This window comes from Pristiophorus japonicus, chromosome 6 (genome assembly GCF_044704955.1).
Source record: "Pristiophorus japonicus isolate sPriJap1 chromosome 6, sPriJap1.hap1, whole genome shotgun sequence".
Lineage (NCBI taxonomy): Eukaryota > Metazoa > Chordata > Chondrichthyes > Pristiophoridae > Pristiophorus > Pristiophorus japonicus.
The window spans coordinates 69931592-69951394 of NC_091982.1; the positions used below are offsets into that span (position 1 = coordinate 69931592).

Sequence of the window (19803 nt, forward strand, 5' to 3'; positions counted from 1 at the left end):
AGAGGCGGGTCCAATATCCTCGCAGGGAGAGGGTTGCTAGTGCTGTTGGGGACGGTTTAAACTAGCTTGGCAGGGGATAGATTCAGCAGGAAGGGGATTAAAGCTGGAATTAGAAAGCAAAAATAAAGAAAGTGGATTTGAAGGAGCGAGGAAACAAGCAGGAAAAAAGGGCAAAAAAACAAATTTAAAGGCACTTTGTCTAAACGCACGTAGCATTTATAACAAAATAGATGAGTTGACGGCACAAATTGAGACAAATGGGTATGATCTGATCGTCATTACAGAGACGTGGTTGCAAGGTGACCAGGACTTGGAATGAAATATTCAGGGGTATGAGACAATCCGGAAGGACAGACAGAAAGGAAAAGGAGATGGGGTAGCTCTATTGTCAAAGGATGGAATCACTGCAATATTGAGAAACGATATTGGCTCAAATGATTAGGATGTTGAAACAGGGTGAAGATAAGGAATAATAAGGGGAAAAAGTCACTGGTGGGCGTAGTCTATAGGCCCCTTAACAGTAGCAACTCTGTTGGTCGGAGTATAAACCAGGAAATAGTGGGGGCTTGTAAAAAGGGAACAGCAATAATCATAGGTGATTTTAACCTCCATATTGATTGGACAAATCAAATTGGTCAGGGTTGCCTTAAGTGGGAGTTCATAGAGTACATAAGAGATGGGTTCCTTGAGCAGTACAAAACGGAACCAACCAGGGGGTGGGCTATCTTAGATCTGGTCCTTTGTAATGAGACAGGATTAATAAACAATCTCCTAGTAAAGGATCCCCTTGGAATGAGTGATCATAGCATGATTGAATTTCAAATTCAGATGGAGGGTGAGAAAGTTGGATCTCTAACCAGCGTACTAAGCTTAAATAAAGGAGACTATGAAGGTATGAGGGCAGAGTTGGCTAAAGTGGACTGGGAAAATAGATTAAAGTGTAGGACCGTTGATGAACAGTGGTGTACATTTAAGGAGATATTTCACAACTCTCAAAATATATTCCAGTGAGGAGAAAAGGGTGTAAGAGAAACAATAGCGATCCGTGGCTAACTAAAGAAATAAAGGATGGTATCCAATTAAAAACAAGGGCATACAAAGTTGCCAAAACTAGTTGGAGGACAGAAGATTGGGAAGCTTTTAAAAGCCAGCAAAGAATGACACAAAAAATGATTAAGTAAGGGAAGATAGGCTATGAAAGTAAACTAGCACAAAATATAAAGACAGATAGCAAGAGTTAATTAAGTTAAGGGGAATTAAGGGTTACGGGGAGCGGGCGGGTAAGTGGAGCTGAGTCCACGGCTAGATCAGCCATGATCTAGTTGAATGGCGGAGCAGGCTCGAGGGACTCAATGGCCTACTCCTGTTCCTAATTCTTATGTTCTTATGAGGAGAGATTTCTTCGCTCAGAGGGTGGGGAATCTTTGGAATTCTCTACCCTAGAGGGCTGTGGAAGCTGTCATTGAGTATATTCAAAACAGAGATCGATAGATTTTTGGATATTAAGGGAATCAAGGGATATGGGGATAATGCAGGAAAGTGGAGTTCTAGTCGAAGGTCAGCCATGATCTTATTGAATGTCGGAGCAGGCTCGAGGCGCCGAATGGCCTACTCCTGCTACTATTTCTGATGTTCTTATAAATCTCTCTTCCCAAAATTCAAACAGGGCAAAGCAGCTAATTTATAAAAATACAAGTTTACGAGTGAGTTGGCTGGGCTTCGAGGGCAGAATTGCCAGAAATCAGGGTGGCTTGTAGTCTGTGCACCTTTGAACTATGGAATGACTGTCGGACAAGGAACAAATGAGTACTTTAATTTAACGGAGGGACCCGAGGCTTACGATACTGTGGAAAATCTTAGAATCCTAGAAGCTGATCTTCGGGATGAGCAGAAAGTCAAGGTTTAGCATGGTCTGGTTCAGCCTGAGCAAATGCTGGGGTCTCGGGAGAAACGCAATCAAAAATGATGACTTCGCTCTTCCGATGTTGAATTGCAGGAAGTTGTGACTCATCCAGGACTCAATCACAGAGATGGTTAAAGAGTCAGGAGAGGTATTGGAGAGATTGAATTGGGTGTGATCAGTATATATATGGAAACTCAGCCTACCTGTAGAGGTCACCAAGGGTCAGCTTATAGATAGGGGGACAAGGATAGATCTTTGGGGACTCAAAGATACAGAAGCTGCTGCTGGTGGTGATATGAGCACGTTCGTATGGGTAGGAGTGGGGCAATGCAAGGCCAGTCCCAGAGTTGGGCAATGGAAGACTGGCGATGGAGGAGAATAGTATGGTCCACATATCAAACACTGCAGACAGGTCAAGGAGGACAAGGGGCATAACCCCATCACAGCCACAGAGGTCGTCATTGAAGGCGTTGGCCAGGGTTGCTGCTGTGCTGTGAGATAGCTGTAAGTTGGACAGAAGGGAGTTGAATAGGGAGTTTGGATAAGATGGGTATGACAATGCATTCAGGAACCTTGGAGAATGAAGCAGGTTGATGATGGAGCACTAGCTGGAGAGGATAGATAGGTGGGGGACTGTTGTAGGCATTAGGCACCTGCTGAATATATAAAACACTAGGCATTAGGCACCTGCTGAATATATCTAAACTCATATAAGTTTAAAACAGCCACATATAAAATGGCTGCCCAAGCATGATGGGAACCCCGTTAGTCAAGTAATACGACTCTGTAACAGGAGTAAGATAAGGGAGGCCCAGGCCATGTTACAAGACACATGAGTCATTCCTAGCAACACATCTCTTGGCAACACATGAGCCACTTTACATTTAGAGACTAATGCTATCTATTGGTCTAATGTAACTGTAGTAAACTGTTGTATGTAACTGTAGTAAACTGTTGTAAAACATATAAAGATCCACGAAACCCTTTATTCTGCGGAGAGAAGCCTGGATCCAGTCCTGTGACTTCCTCCCCGCTGGCGTCAATAAAGGCCGCACTGGCATTGGAACCGACTCTGAGTGTTGAGTGATTCTTCTGATGAACACTAACACTAACAGTGGCGTCACGAACAGGATTTCGGGGTCGCTGGGCACCCTTGGAAAAACCCGGGTGAGTATACAAAACGATTTTTAATTATAAAGGATGCAGAAGGTGGAAGCCGGTTGATCGACACGAGGAGATGGTCTAATATCTCAAACGCCTAGCCTGAGCCTGAATTAAGAGGACTTTTGTCCCACGTGACGGCCAGGAACCAAGTAGGCGTAGGGAACACACTTAGACCGTGGGATCGTGATACCGAGAGACATCTTCCAGACCCAGTAGTGTGATTTGAAATATACCCCGGGGAGAACCAAGCGATGTACAGCGGCTGACGGAATCCAAACCTGTGAACAGGGTCGGACCAACGGGCAGAGCAGTGGTAGGTAGTCGTTAAGGATACGTAGAGCGCTGCGGGAATTGCTTAAACGCGTTTTAAGAATTGTATAAGTTTGTGTAACAGCAGACTTGTGACCTGACAGCAGCCCAGAGATGGTCTACTACAAGTTGTGCGAGGTAAAAGGCAAACCTCAGAGTAGATTCCTAACGGTTCTAGTCCTACCTAGGAATGGCCAATAAAGTAGTAAACTCGAGTGGGAATCAGAAGGGTCCCTTGCCCGCCATCTGGCGGAAAAGCAAAATAAACTAATCGAGAAAATGATTAGAGCAGGGTGGGACCTGCCAGCAGCCCAACGGGAATGGTGGGTGAAGGAACGAAAAAAAAAACAATACCGGTAAGTCCACTACAAAAGTTATGTGAGGAATTATTTAGATAAAACTACGAATTCCCTGAAAGGTCATGGATCCAAAAATTAATAGGAAAGAAGAGAGACTGTTGTAAATGTCTGGTCGTTGAGTGAGAGTCCCTGTGTGATTTTGTGACTGCGGAATGAATTTTTCTGAAAGCCTGGTTGGAAGAGGAATGTAAGTGTCTGTTTATTTTAGCTAACCTTTTGTAGTGTTGTCCTGTATGTGGGAAGTTTTAAGACATTTTAAGTTAGAAACGCAGGTGTGGATTTATTCGGATGATAAGTTACGGAGCTAGGAAATGTACAAAGGATAGGTTTGTTGAGTAAAACATAATAAATACATGGTCCCGGTGGTTAAAAAAAAGAATTTACTTGTCGAAAGAAAAGTGCAATGATTGATTACATTGGATTGAAAGACATAAATTTAGTCTCAGAATGACTTTTAAGAAAACTTCTAGCTCAAAACAAAAAAAAGGTTTAAATAAAGATTGAAATTACAAAGTTTGAATTGGGATTTTGAGATATTCAGAGAAGGCACAGAAAATACTGAGGTGGATTCAAAAAATATATATATATTAAATTAAATCAGATCAGGTCAGGTCAAACTCCTGGGCGAGTGGCGAGCTATCTGCGAAGGTGTAAAAGGGACTTTTGAAAAATAACGAAAAGCAGCCCTCAAACCCTCAAAGCTAGACTCCATTCCAGTTATGGAGAAAAGAAAAAGATAAAGACGCCACTTTGAAAGTAAACAAATGATTTTAAATTAGCAACTTTATGGAGTTACGGGCCCTCCGTGTAAAATACAAAACCTAATTTGAAGAAAGAAAAAAAAAGATGTAACGGACTAAATATGTGCTGAAAAAAAGTGTGTTTGTGATGGAAAAAAGACATAACTTACTAAATACTAGTTGATGTTTGCTGTGAAAAAAAAGATATTGGTTTAATTAGAAAAAGAGAAAAAAATTTGGAAGAGGTTAAAAAAAACACTCAACATTGATAATGATTTTAAATTATGAGAAAGTTTCAATGCAGTTTGAAAAGATTTCCAAAATGGACAGTGTTTATCAAGAAAAGTCCCGAACAGTCTAAACAAGCAGGAGAGTTTTGAAGATAACGAGGAGAGAGAAATTAAACAAAAAACAAAATTGAATTTCAGTAAACAAAATTGCTATTGTATGTGTGGTCTCATTTTAAATCAATTTAAAAAAAAATTATTTGGCAAGTACTTGAATTAGAAGTTAAGGAAACATTGGAGTTTACTCTAATGATTTATGCTGTTTAACGGATTCCTAATTTCTAAGCCAGTTTTGAAGGCAAAGACTTTTTTTTCAGATGATTACGTGAAGTCACGTAATGACATCAGGTCTTCTTACAAACCTGGAAAGGAGTTAACCCTTTCTCCATTGACAGCCGTTTTATACTGAACATTATTAATTTGGATTTCTTAATAGAAAAAAAAGACTCACCTAACAGAGGAAACAAAAATAAAAACAGAACTAGTTTATGTAATAATACTTGCCTGATACAATAAAGAAATAGATACTCAAACAAAACAAATTGAAGAGTTAAAAGCTAAGATAAACAGGCTGGAAAAGATAACGGGACTAGACGGATAGTGCAGTGCGCAGCCATAGCACCATCACCTATGGCAATAGAGCCAATGTACCCCACGGTGGGTAGGTGTAGTCCACAAACCCAACCGAACGGTAAAGGAGACAACGATGTTCGGAGGAATAGCTTTGGCCTTGGTCATAATAGGAGTTTGGGTAATATTTAAGTGGGTAAAGACACGGGCGCACGCCCCACAGATTCAACTCGAAATGGTTCGATTATAACCTGGTGCTTCTGATTTCGCAGGGTGACAGGGATACTCGTAGAGCAAAACCTAACCCCTGGTGACGACCAGACCGTCTGTTTAAAATTACAGATAATACCTACCAGAATGGGAATACGAACGGCACTCCTCATAATATGGATAGCCCTGCGACAGGCACGTACCCTGGACGACACCGACGGATTGCAGCGCACTCAGGAAATAAACAACTACATGAACTATGGAGTCTTGTTTAATTTAACAGATGGAATGTGCATCCCAGCAGCCAAGGACTGGAGCAAGGACAGGACTTATTTTAATGCATGGTTACAAGTGAATCCTAATAAGAATCCTAATAAGAGTATGTGTACAGTGCTCCACGGGTATAAGGAGCAGCTGCATTAAACGGAGGGATGTCAAAGGGCCTGATGAATGTAATTTGCGCGCCTCCGGGACAATCCCAGCAATCAGTCATCCGCAAAAAGGGAGTGGGGCTGTGTGGGTACTATGAGGAGGTGGGGGCAGCTGCAATATCATTGTATGTATGCTTCACACCCCCTCCGACACCGCGCCCCATAAGAACCACTACATTGTCCGAGGAACTGCCTTGTCCCATAATTACTAAGGGACCAAAAAATGGGATTTGGCCTTTGTCAATTTGATTTCAGCAACCGGGACTGCTGAAACCGCGTGACTGGCCAGCACGTTGAGGCAGGGAGTACCGGGCCGTGCACAGAATCTAATAAAAGAAGGGTGGTCGGTTAAAGGGGGACTAGGACTAGTCCCTTTACCAAAAAGAGGGAATTGTTGTAGGCATTAGGCACCTGCTGAATATATAAAACACTAGGCATTAGGCACCTGCTGAATATATCTAAACTCATATAAGTTTAAAACGGCCACATATAAAATGGCTGCCCAAGCATGATGGGAACCCCGTTAGTCAAGTAATACGACTCTGTAACAGGAGTAAGATAAGGGAGGCCCAGGCCATGTTACAAGACACATGAGTCATTCCTAGCAACACATCTCTTGGCAACACATGAGCCACTTTACGTTTAGAGACTAATGCTATCTATTGGTCTAATGTAACTGTAGTAAACTGTTGTATGTAACTGTAGTAAAACATATAAAGATCCATGAAACCCTTTGTTCTGCGGAGAGAAGCCTGGATCCAGTCCTGTGACTTCCTCCCCGCTGGCGTCAATAAAGGCCGCACTGGCATTGGAACCGACTCTGAGTGTTGAGTGATTCTTCTGATAAACACTAACACTAACAGGGACGTAGAGGAGAATGATGGAGGTTTTGATAGGAAGCAATTAATTAACAATGTCAGCTAGCAGGGGGCCCCCAAGTTGAGTGATCAGCAGTGGTGTGGGTCACAGATCAAGCGAGCAAGAGAGAGGTCTCGCGGAGATGAGCCTGGAGACAGCATGCTTGATGTGGGAGAAACTGCAGTGTCACAGGTGAAGTAGCGCAGTGGTTCAGTTACTGGACTTGTAACCCAGGGACCTGGATAATAATCCAGAGACAAGAGCTGAAACCCCAGCATGACACTTTTACAATTTGAATTCAGTTTTTTTTAAAAACCTCAATAAATCTTGAATAAAAATCTGTTCTCAGCAAAAGTGACCATGAAGCTATAGGATCGTCGTAAAAACCCAACTATTTCATTATCTGACCATGGACTCAGCTCCACTTCCCTACCCTATCCCCATAACCCTTTACTCCCTTATCGCTCAAAAATCTGTTTATCTCCGCCTTAAATATATTCAATGACCCAGCCTCCACAGCTCTCTGGGGCAGAGAATTCCATAGATTTACAATCCTGAGAAGAAATTCCTCCTCATCTCAGTTTTAAATGGGCGGTCCCTTATTCCAAGACTATGTCCCCTCGTTTTAGTTTCCCCTATGAGTGGAAATATCCTCTCTGCATCCACCTTGTTGAGCCCCCTCATTCTTCTGAACTCCAATGAGTATAGACCCAACCTACCTTCATATGTCAACCTCCTCATCTCTGCAATCAACCTAGTAAACTTTCTCTGAACAGCCTCCAACGCAAGTATATCCTTCCTTAATTACGGAGACCAAAACTGTACGCAGTACTCTCGGTGTGGCCTCACTAATACCCTGTACAGTTGTAGCAAGACTTCCCTGCTTTTATACTCTATCTCCCTTGCAATAAAGGCCAACATTCCATTTGTTTTTCTGATTACTTGCTGTACCTGTATACTAACCTTTTGTGTTTCATGCTCAAGGCCCCAAGTGTCTCTGTACTGCGCACTTTGCGATTTTTCTCCATTTAAATTATAATTGGCTTTTCAACTATTTCTGCCGAAGTGGATAACCTCACATTTTACCACATTATACTTCATCTGCCAAATCTTAGCCTGTCCATATCCCTGTTCAGATTTTTTGTGTCCTCCTCACAATTTGCTTTCCCACCCATCTTTGTATCATCAGCAAACTTGGCAACATTACACTCGATAGAGGATTGGTTAATGGACAGAAAAGAGAGAGTAGGGATAAACGGGTCTTTTCAGGTTGGCGGGATGTAACTAGTGGGGTGCAGCACGGATTAATGCTGGGGTCTCAGCTTTTACAATCTAAATTAATGACCTAGATGAAGGGACCGAGTGTAATGTATCGAAGTTTGCTGACGATACAAAGCTCGGTGGGACAGTAAGCTGTGAGGAGACCACAAAGATTCTGCAACGGGATATAGATGGACTAAGTGAATGGGCAGTAAGGTGGCAGATGGGAGTATAATGTGGGGAAATGTGAGATTCGTAGGAAGAATAGAAAAGCAAAATATTTTATTAACAGGTGAGAAACATTTATGTGTTGGGAAATTTGGGTGTCCTCGTACAGGAAACACAGAGAGCTAGCATGCAGGTATAGCAAGCAATAAGGAAGGTAAATGGCATGTTGGCCTTTATTGCAAGGGGGTTGGAGCATAAGAGTAAGGAAGTCTTGCTGCAATTGTACAGGGCCTTGGTGAGACCACACCTGGAGTACTGTGCACAGTTTTGGTCTCCGTATCTAAGGAAGGATATATTTGAACTAGAGGCGGTGCTACAAGGGTTCACCAGATTGATTCCTGGGATGTCCTATGAGGAGAGATTGAGTAGATTGGGCCTATACTCTCTGGAGTTTAGAAGAATGAGAGGTGATCTCATTGAAACAGACAAGATTCTGAGGGGGATTGACAGGGTAGATGCTGAACTAATACAAAATAGTTCCAATCATTAGTCTGTCAAACCTCATTCCTAATTAATGTAATCCCATACCATTTAGAAACTCAATGTATTGATTACTTGGAACTTTTTACGGTTATACATTCTCTGGATTCTTTCCAATCAACCATGGTGTGTTTAAGACAGTCGTGTAGCTTTTGTTTGAAATGTGTTTCTGGTTTATGTACAGATTAAACTCATGGAATTAATTAGAAGACTGATCAGGGTGAGGCAGCAACAAGGGTCTGCTGTAAAGAGTGACAGGCTGCCCTGCTCACTGATACTCACCAGTGTGGGGGAGTTTTGATCCGGCCAGAAGGATTCAGGGATTGGCCAGTGTCCAAGAGGTACGCCTGTCTTGGGGTTAGGCCGCACGTAAATCAGTTTGTGACAGCTATGCCAAGCTTGAGGAGTAAATGAAGAGGTTGCTCGAGGTGGTTCAACAATCCCATCTGAAACAGAGCAGAGTAAAAGGAGTAGGAAGTGTCTGCCAAATCACCACCAGCATTACAGGGCAAAGGGTTAGATGGCCATATTCAGAAAATATTGAATACAAACTGGAGCCTCCTTTAATATACGGTACCCTGCTGCTGTTTCTTACATTCTTAAAAAAAAGAAGAGAAACTCACATTAAAATAAAATGTAAAGAACTTTCTATGTTGCCCACAATCACGGATTGTTGCATTAGATCAATGGGATGATATAGTAACAGAAGGACCTATCAGCAAGGATGCAAACAGAATAAACTTCCTGAAAGATAAAACTACAAGCAGAAGATGCTGGAGTCAGGCAGGGGTGGAGCATCCTTCATCAAATCTCCTGCTTTGGGTTTAATCTCACCTGTTCTGTGTAGGAGTGCATACTCAAAGCATTATATAGCCCGTCTTCCCTCGTTACACACCCAGATCCTGGATTTAGTTTGTCTGTACTTTTCATATTTATTTTCCTGACCGTGCAACCTATACTTCTCAAAATCGGTTCTGTCCTTCATTTTCCACAGAAAGTTTGCCTTAGCCACAATTTATCCAAATCCTACAGAGCAAGACCACGCAAATCAAATACTGGGATGATAAAGAATATCCCTGGACAATTTCCAGATCAACACTCTAATTCCGATCAGCCTATTTAAAAACCAAGGAAAAATACTTAACCTAATGTGGAGCAAAGAGTTGCTTCAGCTTGGTGAAATATAAGCACTGTCCCAGGATGTTAGAGGAAATGGAACTGCAGCAGGGACTACATTCAGTATAAAGTACTCTCCCAACTGAGTAATCTTCAAAAACAAGTTTTAAACATCTCCTATCATTTAAGAGATATCTTCATTTCCACTTTCAGTTCTTTGGAGACTTGTTATTTCAGGTCTCCATTCTCTCCATGAAGTTCCTGTAACATCACCTCCACGAGCATCGGGAATATGGCATTAAATGGAATCCGATTGAGTGGCACCCGGGCTGGGACCTGGACGGTAATGGGGACGTACCCGGGCTGGGACCTGGACTGTAATGGGGACGTACCCGGGCTGGGAAGATTCAGTACTGGCTGTGTGCTCTATACCGCCGCTCTGTGCAAAAGGCATAGGAACACCAATGGGAGAACACCAGATCAGCCTTACAATCTATGGGACTCTGCAACTAACATTTCAGCACTTCGGAAACCAAGAACGGATATGTTGAAGACTTAGTTAGCGTTTTTAAAAATCCCTAGAAATCTAAAACCTACATATAAGCCTTCTCCCACTTAAACTTGCGAGAGAAGCTGGGAAATATAATAAAACAAATTATAGTGAGATATGGTTGCAATGGCCATGTGGGTAGGACAGAAAACTAATGAGGTTAGAGTTGACAAAAGTTAGCACCAATTTTCGGAGCACTGAAGGGTCCAAGTATAGCCTCTTCCTTTCACTGAGCAGTTCGATAAAGTGTATACTGGCAGAAGAGACCAGTGAAGGGGAATGCAGAAATGATTTAATTCCAGTAACAAGATGCATTGGTCTGATTGGAGTTCATAGAAGCACAGAATAGTACAGCACAGGGGGCAGCCATTTGGCCCATCCAGTCTGTGCTGGGTCTTTCAAAGAGCAATCCAGTCAGTCCCACTTCCCCTGCTCTTTCCCCATATCCCTGCACATATTTTCTCCTTCAAGTATTTATCCAATTCCCTTTTGATCTGGATGAGCAGAAATCTTTTCCAATTGAATATTGGAAAGACCGAAGCCATGGTTTTCAGTCCCCACCACAAACTCCCTCCCCTAGACAGCGACTCCATCCCTCTCCCCAACTTCTGTCCGAGGCTGAACCAGTCTGTTTGCAACCTTGGTATATTTGACCCTGAAATGTGCTTCCGACCACATATCCACAGCGTAACTAAGACCGCCTATTTCCACCCCCGTCATATCGCCCGTCTCTGCCCTTGCCTCAGCTCATCCGCTGCTGAAGCCCTCATCCTTGCCTTTGTTACCTCTAGACTTGACTATTCCAACACACTCCTGGCTGGCCTCCCACATTTTACCCTAGGTAAACTAGAGGTGATCCAAAGCTCGGAGCACCAAGTCCCGTTCACCCATCACCCCTGTGCTCGCTGACCTACACTGGCTTCCGTGTCAGCAACATCTCGATTTCAAAATTCTCATCTTTATTTTCAAATCCCTCCATATCTCTAATCTGCTCCAGACCCACAACCCCCCCCCTCCGCCACCCCCGGGAGATGTCTGCGCTTCTCTAATTCTTGAGCATTCCTGATTATAATCGCTCAACCATTGGTGGCCGTGCCCTGTTGCCTGGGCCCCAAGCTCTGGAATTCCCTGCCTAAACTCTATGGGGTCAAGTTTCGGACCACGCCTAGAACGGCGCAGCCCCGAACTGGACGTCCGCTTTTCGCTCCTAAAAGTACGACAGAAAAACACCTCTGAATTCTCCGGCTCCTTTCAGGTCCCTAGGAGCTCGGCGCGCACACAGCAGCGGGGGGGTGGAGTCACAGAGTCGAACAGATTCTGATAGTGGAGGGGGGGCGGGGCTAATTTAAATGAGGCAACGTCATGCCGGCAGCCCTGCACATGTGCGTTGGAGCGCGCGCGCACATGCAATAGCCCAGAAACATCGGCACTCGGCCATTTTTAAAGGGATTTAAGAAAAGTGTTGATTTGTCTCGTGGACCCCTGGAAAGGCTTGGAATTTAATTTTGGTGATTTTTTTTGTGTCTGAAGGAGCGCTTTTATCAGCACTGTTGAATAAATCACCTGCTGAAATCAGTGAGTGCTGCATTGGTGCATGCAAATTAAGGACTGTGTGTTTTGAAAAATAAGAGTGTCAATTCAATACAGCAATGGAACAAAGTCCACCAAGAACAAAGAATTTCTTGCATGAGGAAGTGGAGATATTAGTCAACGTCATTGAGCAGAGATGGCAGGAGCTAGATACCAGCAACAGAGGTCGCATAAAAGTGCCACCTAAAGAAATGAAGAAACGCTGGAGGAGGCACATCCACTCTGCATCCACTGACACCCTTGGAACGGAGGGCAGCTGCTATGATGAGTCGTACATGGAGAAAAGCAATCAGTACAGCACAAGCTGGGCCCACACGCGAGGAAGAGGGTAAGTCCTTCAAATCAACCTGCTGCCTGGCCTGCTATGTGTGAGAGTACTCATACCACCCATCCTGCCCCCTCCCTTACTGTTAAACATTTGACTGTTCTGATGGAGGTGGACGACGACGACGACGACATAGAACAAGAACCAGTACAACCAGATGCAGACTGGATGATGGCGGCGATGACTGAAATGTCTACAGGGGAGAGCTTCCAAATTAATGTTGATGAGCCCCCATTAAGGGGCATCAGAGTTTCAACCCCTTGCATAGGTTCTGGTTCCACCTTCCACGGTTTTGATTCCAACATTGCAGGTCCCAGTGGTGTTGGTGATATAATGGAGCAGTTTACACCCATTCACCCACCACCCCAGCCCATGGCTCGCACTCGAGTGCTGCCGTCTGGAACACAGAGCGTCCCACCGTCACAGCCCGTGCCTCCGTGTAGTGGTGCCGTTTGGAACACCGAGCGTCCCACCCTCCGTGCCCGCGCCTCCCAGTATAGTGGTGCCACGAGGCAGACCCAGGCAGAGGAGAAGGAGATTGGAGACACTCTCTCCTGAGATGCAGCGTGCAACAGATGCGGCTCAGGTTGTGGCATTGGGTATGGAGGCCAATGAGCTTACCCGATCACTCATCGGTAGCGTCAATGCAGTGGGTGAAGAGGTGACGGTCCTGACGGAAGAAATAGCAGTAATGACACGGGAACTTAGGGAGGGAATGTCCGAGGGAGTGCAATCGACGGCACAGTCCCTCATGGAGATAGCTGCTGCAATAAGAGCACACAGCCCCGCCAATCAAATGAAACCCCCATGAAGAAGTGAACATTCACCTGAGATGTGGATGAGAGATGGTTATAGTCTTTCTTTGCTGCTTTTGTTCTTGTTCTTGATGTAGCTGTAGTAGCCTTTTTCAAATTGAAATTGTTGTGTAAATTTTATAACTTTACAACTTAAGTGATCTTAGGGTTTTTAAGTGATCTTATAGTGTAAATGCTCTCACATTTTGTAACTTATTTAATGTTGCATCTAAAAAGTGATCTTGAAGTTTGTGATCTTGAGTGTAAAATTTTTCACATTGAAATTGTTTTGTAACTTTACAAGTTTATAAGTGATCTTAAAGTTTTTAAGTGATCTTCAAGTCGTATTAAAAAGTAAAGTTTGATACAACAAATATTATTAGTGACGTTAACTTTTCAATAAAATAATTTTTCATTAAAACTGATTTATCTTCCATTAACACAACACAACGTAGGAACAACTGCAAAGAATAAACAGGTCCATGCACAACAGTGGTCGCAGAGCCCTCAGGCATCAGTAATTGAAGCGTTCACGGATGAGCTGCTGGCGTAGGGCTCGAGCAATCGTTAAAGGAGCATGATGGACGGTCCTCCTCCGACCTCGTGCTCTTGCATCAGACACTTGCATGCTTTCTTGATCGTCGTCATCCTCCTCATCCTGCTCTTCCGTAATACTATCATCATGCACTGGACCCTCTCGTGGGTCTTCTGGTTCCACTACCAGCTCCTGCTGCCTCATGATGGCTAAGTTATGGAGCATGCAGCACACAACAGTGAAGTGACCGACAATCTGAGGAGAGTATTGCAAGTGGCCTCCTGAATGGTCCAGGCATCGGAATCGCTGTTTCAATATGCCAATGGTCCTCTCAATGATGCTGCGCGTCGCAATGTGCGCCATGTTGCATTGACGGTCAGCTTCTGTCCGTGTCACGTGTAGGGGCGTCATGAGCCAGGTGGTCAGGCCGTACCCTTTGTCTCCCAGTAGCCAGCTCTGCCCTTCTGGTTGCTGCTCAAACATATCAGATATAATGCTGTCGCGTAGGATGAACGCATCATGGGTGCTGCCAGGATATCTCGTATCGACTGACATGATGCGCTGCTTGTCGTCACACACGAGCTGCACATTGATGGAGTGGAAACCTTTTCTATTCCTGTACTGCTCGGAATCCTCCACAGGTGCGCATAAAGCCATGTGGGTACAATCAATGCAGCCCTGTACCTTTGGAAAGCCGGCAATCCTGAAGAAGCCCACAGCCCTCTCATGGATCGCTTGTGCGGTCATTGGGAAATTGATGAAGTCATTCCTCCGCACATACAGCCGTGACCTGGTAAACGCAGGCATGTATTGCACGTTGAGAGATGGCGCACACATCTCCAGTTGTAGCCTGAAACGATCCCGAGACATAGAAGGCAAGTGCAGCTGTTACCTTCACTTCAACAGACAAGGCAGTTGGCGTTCTGCTTCTGGGCTGCAAATCTGCTCTCAGCATATCACAGATCTCAACGATAACTTCTCTGTGGAAACGCAGCCTTTTGACACAATCAGCCTCGCTCATGTCCAGGTACGAGCGCCTGGCTCGATATTGCCGACGTGGGTAAGGTCTCCTGCCCATCAGCCTACAGGCTATGACGTTCCTGGTGCGGTGAGCTCTAATCAATTCTCTCCTATGCAGTGAACTAATGGCGAACCATTGCATAATCTGTGGTGTTGACAATGCAGCACCCATTCTGCAAATTTAAGTTTCAACCTGGCTGCCTTGCCCTGTCCGAATGGCCTCAGTCTCCCTCGCAGCTCGAAGGCTGCTTGCTGTGTCTTCGGCCGCCGTCAGCCACTGCCACCGCCCCTATCCTGTAGCCGAATGGCCTCAGCTTCCCTCGCAGCTTGAAGGCTGCTTGCTGTGTCTTTGGCCGCCATCAGCACTGCCATCGCCCCTATCCCGTAGCCGAATGGCCGCAGCTTCCCTCGCAGCTTGAAGGCTGCTTGCTGTGTCTTTGGCCGCCATCAGCACTGCCATCGCCCCTATCCCGTAGCCGAATGGCCTCAGCTTCCCTCGCAGCTTGAAGGCTGCTTGCTGTGTCTTTGGCCGCCATCAGCACTGCCATCGTCCCTATCCCGTAGCCGAATGGCCGCAGCTTCCCTCGCAGCTTGAAGGCTGCTTGCTTGCTGTGTCTTCGGCTGCTGTCGAGCCACTGACGCCGCCCGTCTCCTAAATGGAAGGAAGGCCTGCCTGAAGCACCGCAGCTCGAAGGCTGCTTGCTGCCGTTGTTGTTGGACTGCCGTCGAGTCACTGACACCGCCCCTGTCTCCTACATGGAAAGCCTACCTGAAGTACCACAGCTCGAAGGCTGCTGCTGCTTCACACAGGAAGGAATATTCAATATTTTGACTTTGCTTTGTGTATAATTTTTTAGTCAGGGTGGCTCTTTATTTGTATAAGACAGACTGTTGAATGCTTGCAGAATTTAATAACTTCCCTTCCCCCCCACCTCGTTCCCTATGCCTGATTTGTAAAGTGTAGGCAAGGTTTTTCTGAGCGTACAAAAATCTACACTTACTCCATTCTAAATTAGTTTGGAGTAAGTTTTCACTGCCTAAACTTTCAAAACAGGCGTAAGTGGCCGGACACGCCCCCTTTTGAAAAAAAAATCTGTCCCAAAATGAAACTATTCTAACTCATTAGAACTGGAGCAAACTAAATGCCGAGAATTACAATTTCTAAGATACTCCATTCTAAACCAGTTGCTCCAAAAAAATAGGAGCAACTCAGGCCGAAACTTGACCCCTATGTCACTATTTATAAAGCCCAGGATCCCATAAGCTTTGTTAACCTGCCCTGCCACCTTTAACGATTTGTGCACAAGCAGCCCCAGGTCTCTCTGTCCCTGCACCCACTTTAAAGAGCACCGGTCACTTCTGTTGTATGTGGATTGCAAACAGCTGCATGGTATAGTCTCACACTGCTCTTATTTAATAGAAAATAAATAAATGGGTTTTGCAACGTCAAAATATTTGGGCAGATATAGCATTTAAAAAACTGAAAGCCTATTTCTAAAGGAACGCAATGTATGAGTACAGGAAATATTTACTTTTGGCTAACATTTAAAAGAAAAATATACTCGACCAAAGGTTCACAAAGCCTCTTTAAATCCAATCACAGGTTTCATTTTCCACAGGTGCATTATGCGGACTACTTTGTCCTCACCTTTCCATGTCCATATTGGGAGAGTACTCCCAAATGAGCAGGGTGACACGGAAATACTGAACACTGAGCCCCTGCACCTCGAACTTCAATGCTTCACTTGGTGATTTTATTTTTTTTATTAATGACCTGGAATTCTAGAATCACACAGCACAGGAGGTGGCCATTCGGCCCATCATGCCTATGTGGTCTCTTTGAAAGAGCTATCCGATTAGTCCCACTCCCTGCTCTTTCCCCATAGCCCTGAAAATGTTTCCCCTTCAAGGAGCACAGCTAGAGACAGCGACAAGGGTCTCCCTCCTCCAGCTGCACCCCTGTGACACGTCCACTCCTTCCATTTGGGGAGCACTGGTCACGGTACACAGGCCAGCTGAAGCAGCCATTTGAAATTAAACACTGTCCCTTTAAAGAGAAGTATAGCATATCCGTTTGTTTTTCCCCTCCCAATCCTCCTCTCCTGAAGACGTTGACTCCTTGCTGGGATAATTTTCGACAGATGCCCTCTTGTATCGTACCCAAGTGGGCATTTTTCATGAGGGGCTTTGATAAAAGTAAATCTGGAACAACTTCCAACTGATCGATACGTCAGCAACTAGACAGCATAAATTCATCACCAACCAAACAACAAAGAGGTTAGGAGAATTCTTCCTAAAATAGAGGATTGTCAGAATATGGAATGCCCCGAGAAGGGTCAGAAAGGAATTTTCCAGAGAATGTTTTCCCTTATTGGCCCTGGGTTTGCTGTGTTTTGGGGAGAGGTGCCTGGTCCTGATGCTCCGATCCTGGGGGACAGGCTTGATGGACCCGCTGGTCTTTTGTATGTTCAGATCAACTAGGTTTGTATTCCCTCGAGTGGAGACGGTTGCGGGGTGATTTTATCGAGGTGCTTAAAATAATAAAAGGTTTTGATAGGGGAGATAAAGAGAAACTATTTCATCTGACGGGGGAGTCCAGAACAAGGGGGCATAATCTTAACATTAGAGCCAGGCCTTTCAGGAGTGAAATCATCAAGCACTTCTTCACAAAGTAGAAATCTGGAAAAGTCACCCTCAAAAGGCTATGGATGCTGGGTCAATTAAAACCTTCAAAACTGAGATTTTTGTTGGGTTTGAAGGGATACGGAGCAAAGGTAGGAAAGTAGAGTTAAGGTACAGATCAGCCATGACCTAACTGAATTGTGGAACTGGCTCGAGGGGCTGAATGGCCTCCTCCTTTTTCTATGTTGAACGCGGGTAACCGATGAGGTTTAGACTCAAAACGATAATTGTTGTACATCCTCAACGCTGTTCCGTACAAGTGAAGTTGGTTCCAATTGTCGTCCCTCTGATCTGAAAAGGACGCACTAGATTTGTTTTGGTACATTTTGTGCTCAAGGTGAGGTTGAGAGTGCTAGAGAGTAATATTTTCCATTTCAGGCACTTGATGCCAGCACCAAGCACTCCTTGACAAGATATATCAGTTAGGTGTTGAGTAAAGCTTCTTTTAGATTGCTTCTTACCCTTTAACTTCAGATCTATATTTTCTACTGGCACCTGTTCACATTTTCCCCGCATCAGCCAGCCTGTAATGCCAAGTGGTGCCACATTAGGAGCCTTTTTGCGTTGGGGCCCATTCCCAACTGGGTTGAACCTGCCCAAACTCATCAAGTTCGGAAAACGAAGGAGTCATTCTATTGGTTTGAGTTACATGGGAAGCCAGGTCCGAGAGGTGAATGGCCAATCTCTAACCCGCTGAACCAAGCAGGCTGCAAGCCACAGCTTGAAAGAAAGCCAGCAGTTAAGACAAAAAATTCCAGAATGAGTAAGTTGGCGAAGCAACACGTGGCTGCTTAGAACAGTACATGAAGGGGCACAGTGCGCCCATTGTAAGAGAGTACAGCGAATCACAAGTGCAAGCAGCTTTCAACTTCAGCTAAAATCTGGTGAACATTAAATGCCACAATAATAATGCCCCTCGTATCGGAGGTGCACTGGGCTCTTGGCTGCCATTAGTCATCACTCACTTACATTACCACACAATATTTATAAAATCAGCAAAACACTTTGTTGGCTGCAGTTCAAATGGGAAAAGTTTAAGGAATATTCTTACCTTCTCCAACCGGTGCTGGGTCTGGTCCAGTTTTTTCAAAATGAATAACCACTCCGCTTTGAACTTTCTGCACTAACGATTCGAGGCACTGGTTTAACATTCGCTGTGTGCGCACACAGTAGGATCGACCTAGAACAGAAATAAAAGGCACGATAAGCACACCCGTGTGTAAGAAAATCCAGAACTTCTTGATGCAGTGGTTCAAATCCTTAAAAGCTTTTGGAAAAAGTGCATTTTAAAATGTGACTTTACTCCTTAAGAGCAGAGGAGACACAATGGGAAACTGTGAAATCACGCATAATGTACCATGGATAAAGGACACCCCCCATAACTTGCGAGTGACAATGTTCTGAGTAAATTATCAAGATCTTCCTTACACTGTTTCCTGCTGTGTATATGACATTTAATAATGATAGATCATTTACCGTAGATTGCCTCTTCCTCATTCTTTGTGTGAAGTTCAACCTCCACATATAAATAGGAATTCTCTCCATCCTATGAGAAATCACTCTCTGGGACAGTGTCCCCATAAATTTTCAGGTTTCAAGTCAGATGATCTTCCCCAGCTCTGCTGACTCTCAGCCTCACTCAGGAGCAGATCCACTTGTTCTTTGCCTGTAGAAACAACAGGTAGGGATCTTCAAGCCTAGTGAAAGCACAGAAAAATGCCGATTGCGATCTGCACTCCCACGAGCTGCTGCATCGACAGGTCAACTGATCTGTGTCTGCACCGGCACCAGATACACAAAGGGCAGGGGGCAGATTAACCCCTTTCCCCCTTCTGCTTATTCAAGTATCAAAGTGATCTTGGGTTGTTGGTCCGTGCTTTGCGCTGCTCCAGCAAAACCAAACAACTTTGGCCTTCAATCAGTTTATGGGCCATGATCACAAGATAGAAACAGATCAGGAAGGCTGTTTTCACTCCTCCAGACAGAAAGGCCCTACGGTTTACTCCCCTCCTCCCAAACCACATTATCCAACGTATTCCAGGGATCTTGCCTCCACTATCCTAGTCGGACGTCCATTCCACGTGTTGATCATCTGTGTAAAGAACCTCCTGACATCAGTTCTAAATTTACCTTTTACTCATGTAAACTTCACCCTACAGAAATGGGATTGTTTAAATAAAGAACTAGACACTGTAACCAAGATGTGGGCCTGACCAAGGTGCGACACAGTTTAAGAACATAGGAACAGAAAGAGGCCATTCGCTCCCCTTGAGCTTGTTCCGCCATTCAATTAGATTGAGTGTTTTATAAAGTTTTATAATCGTAACTTCCTTGCTTTTCTACTGTATATCTCTATTAATAAAGCCCAGGATTTTTTAACCGCTTTCTCAAC

General features: G+C 44.5%; 1 protein-coding gene across 7 annotated transcripts in view; it reads right to left on the reverse strand.

Annotated features, from left to right (window-relative positions):
• Positions 1-19803, reverse strand: part of ints6l (integrator complex subunit 6 like) — a 157540-nt gene that overhangs the window by 50993 nt on the left and 86744 nt on the right. For 2 of the 7 annotated variants that reach the window (XM_070882922.1, XM_070882921.1), the window contains 2 exons: positions 18463-18591; positions 9082-9245 (listed from right to left, as the gene is read on the reverse strand). In XM_070882922.1, coding sequence (XP_070739023.1) covers positions 9082-9245; positions 18463-18591 — 293 coding nt within the window. Of the gene's footprint in view, positions 1-9081; positions 9246-18462; positions 18592-18891; positions 19078-19803 lie in introns of those variants that run through there. The other 5 variants (XM_070882926.1, XM_070882924.1, XM_070882927.1 and 2 more) reach the window with 3 other exon arrangements.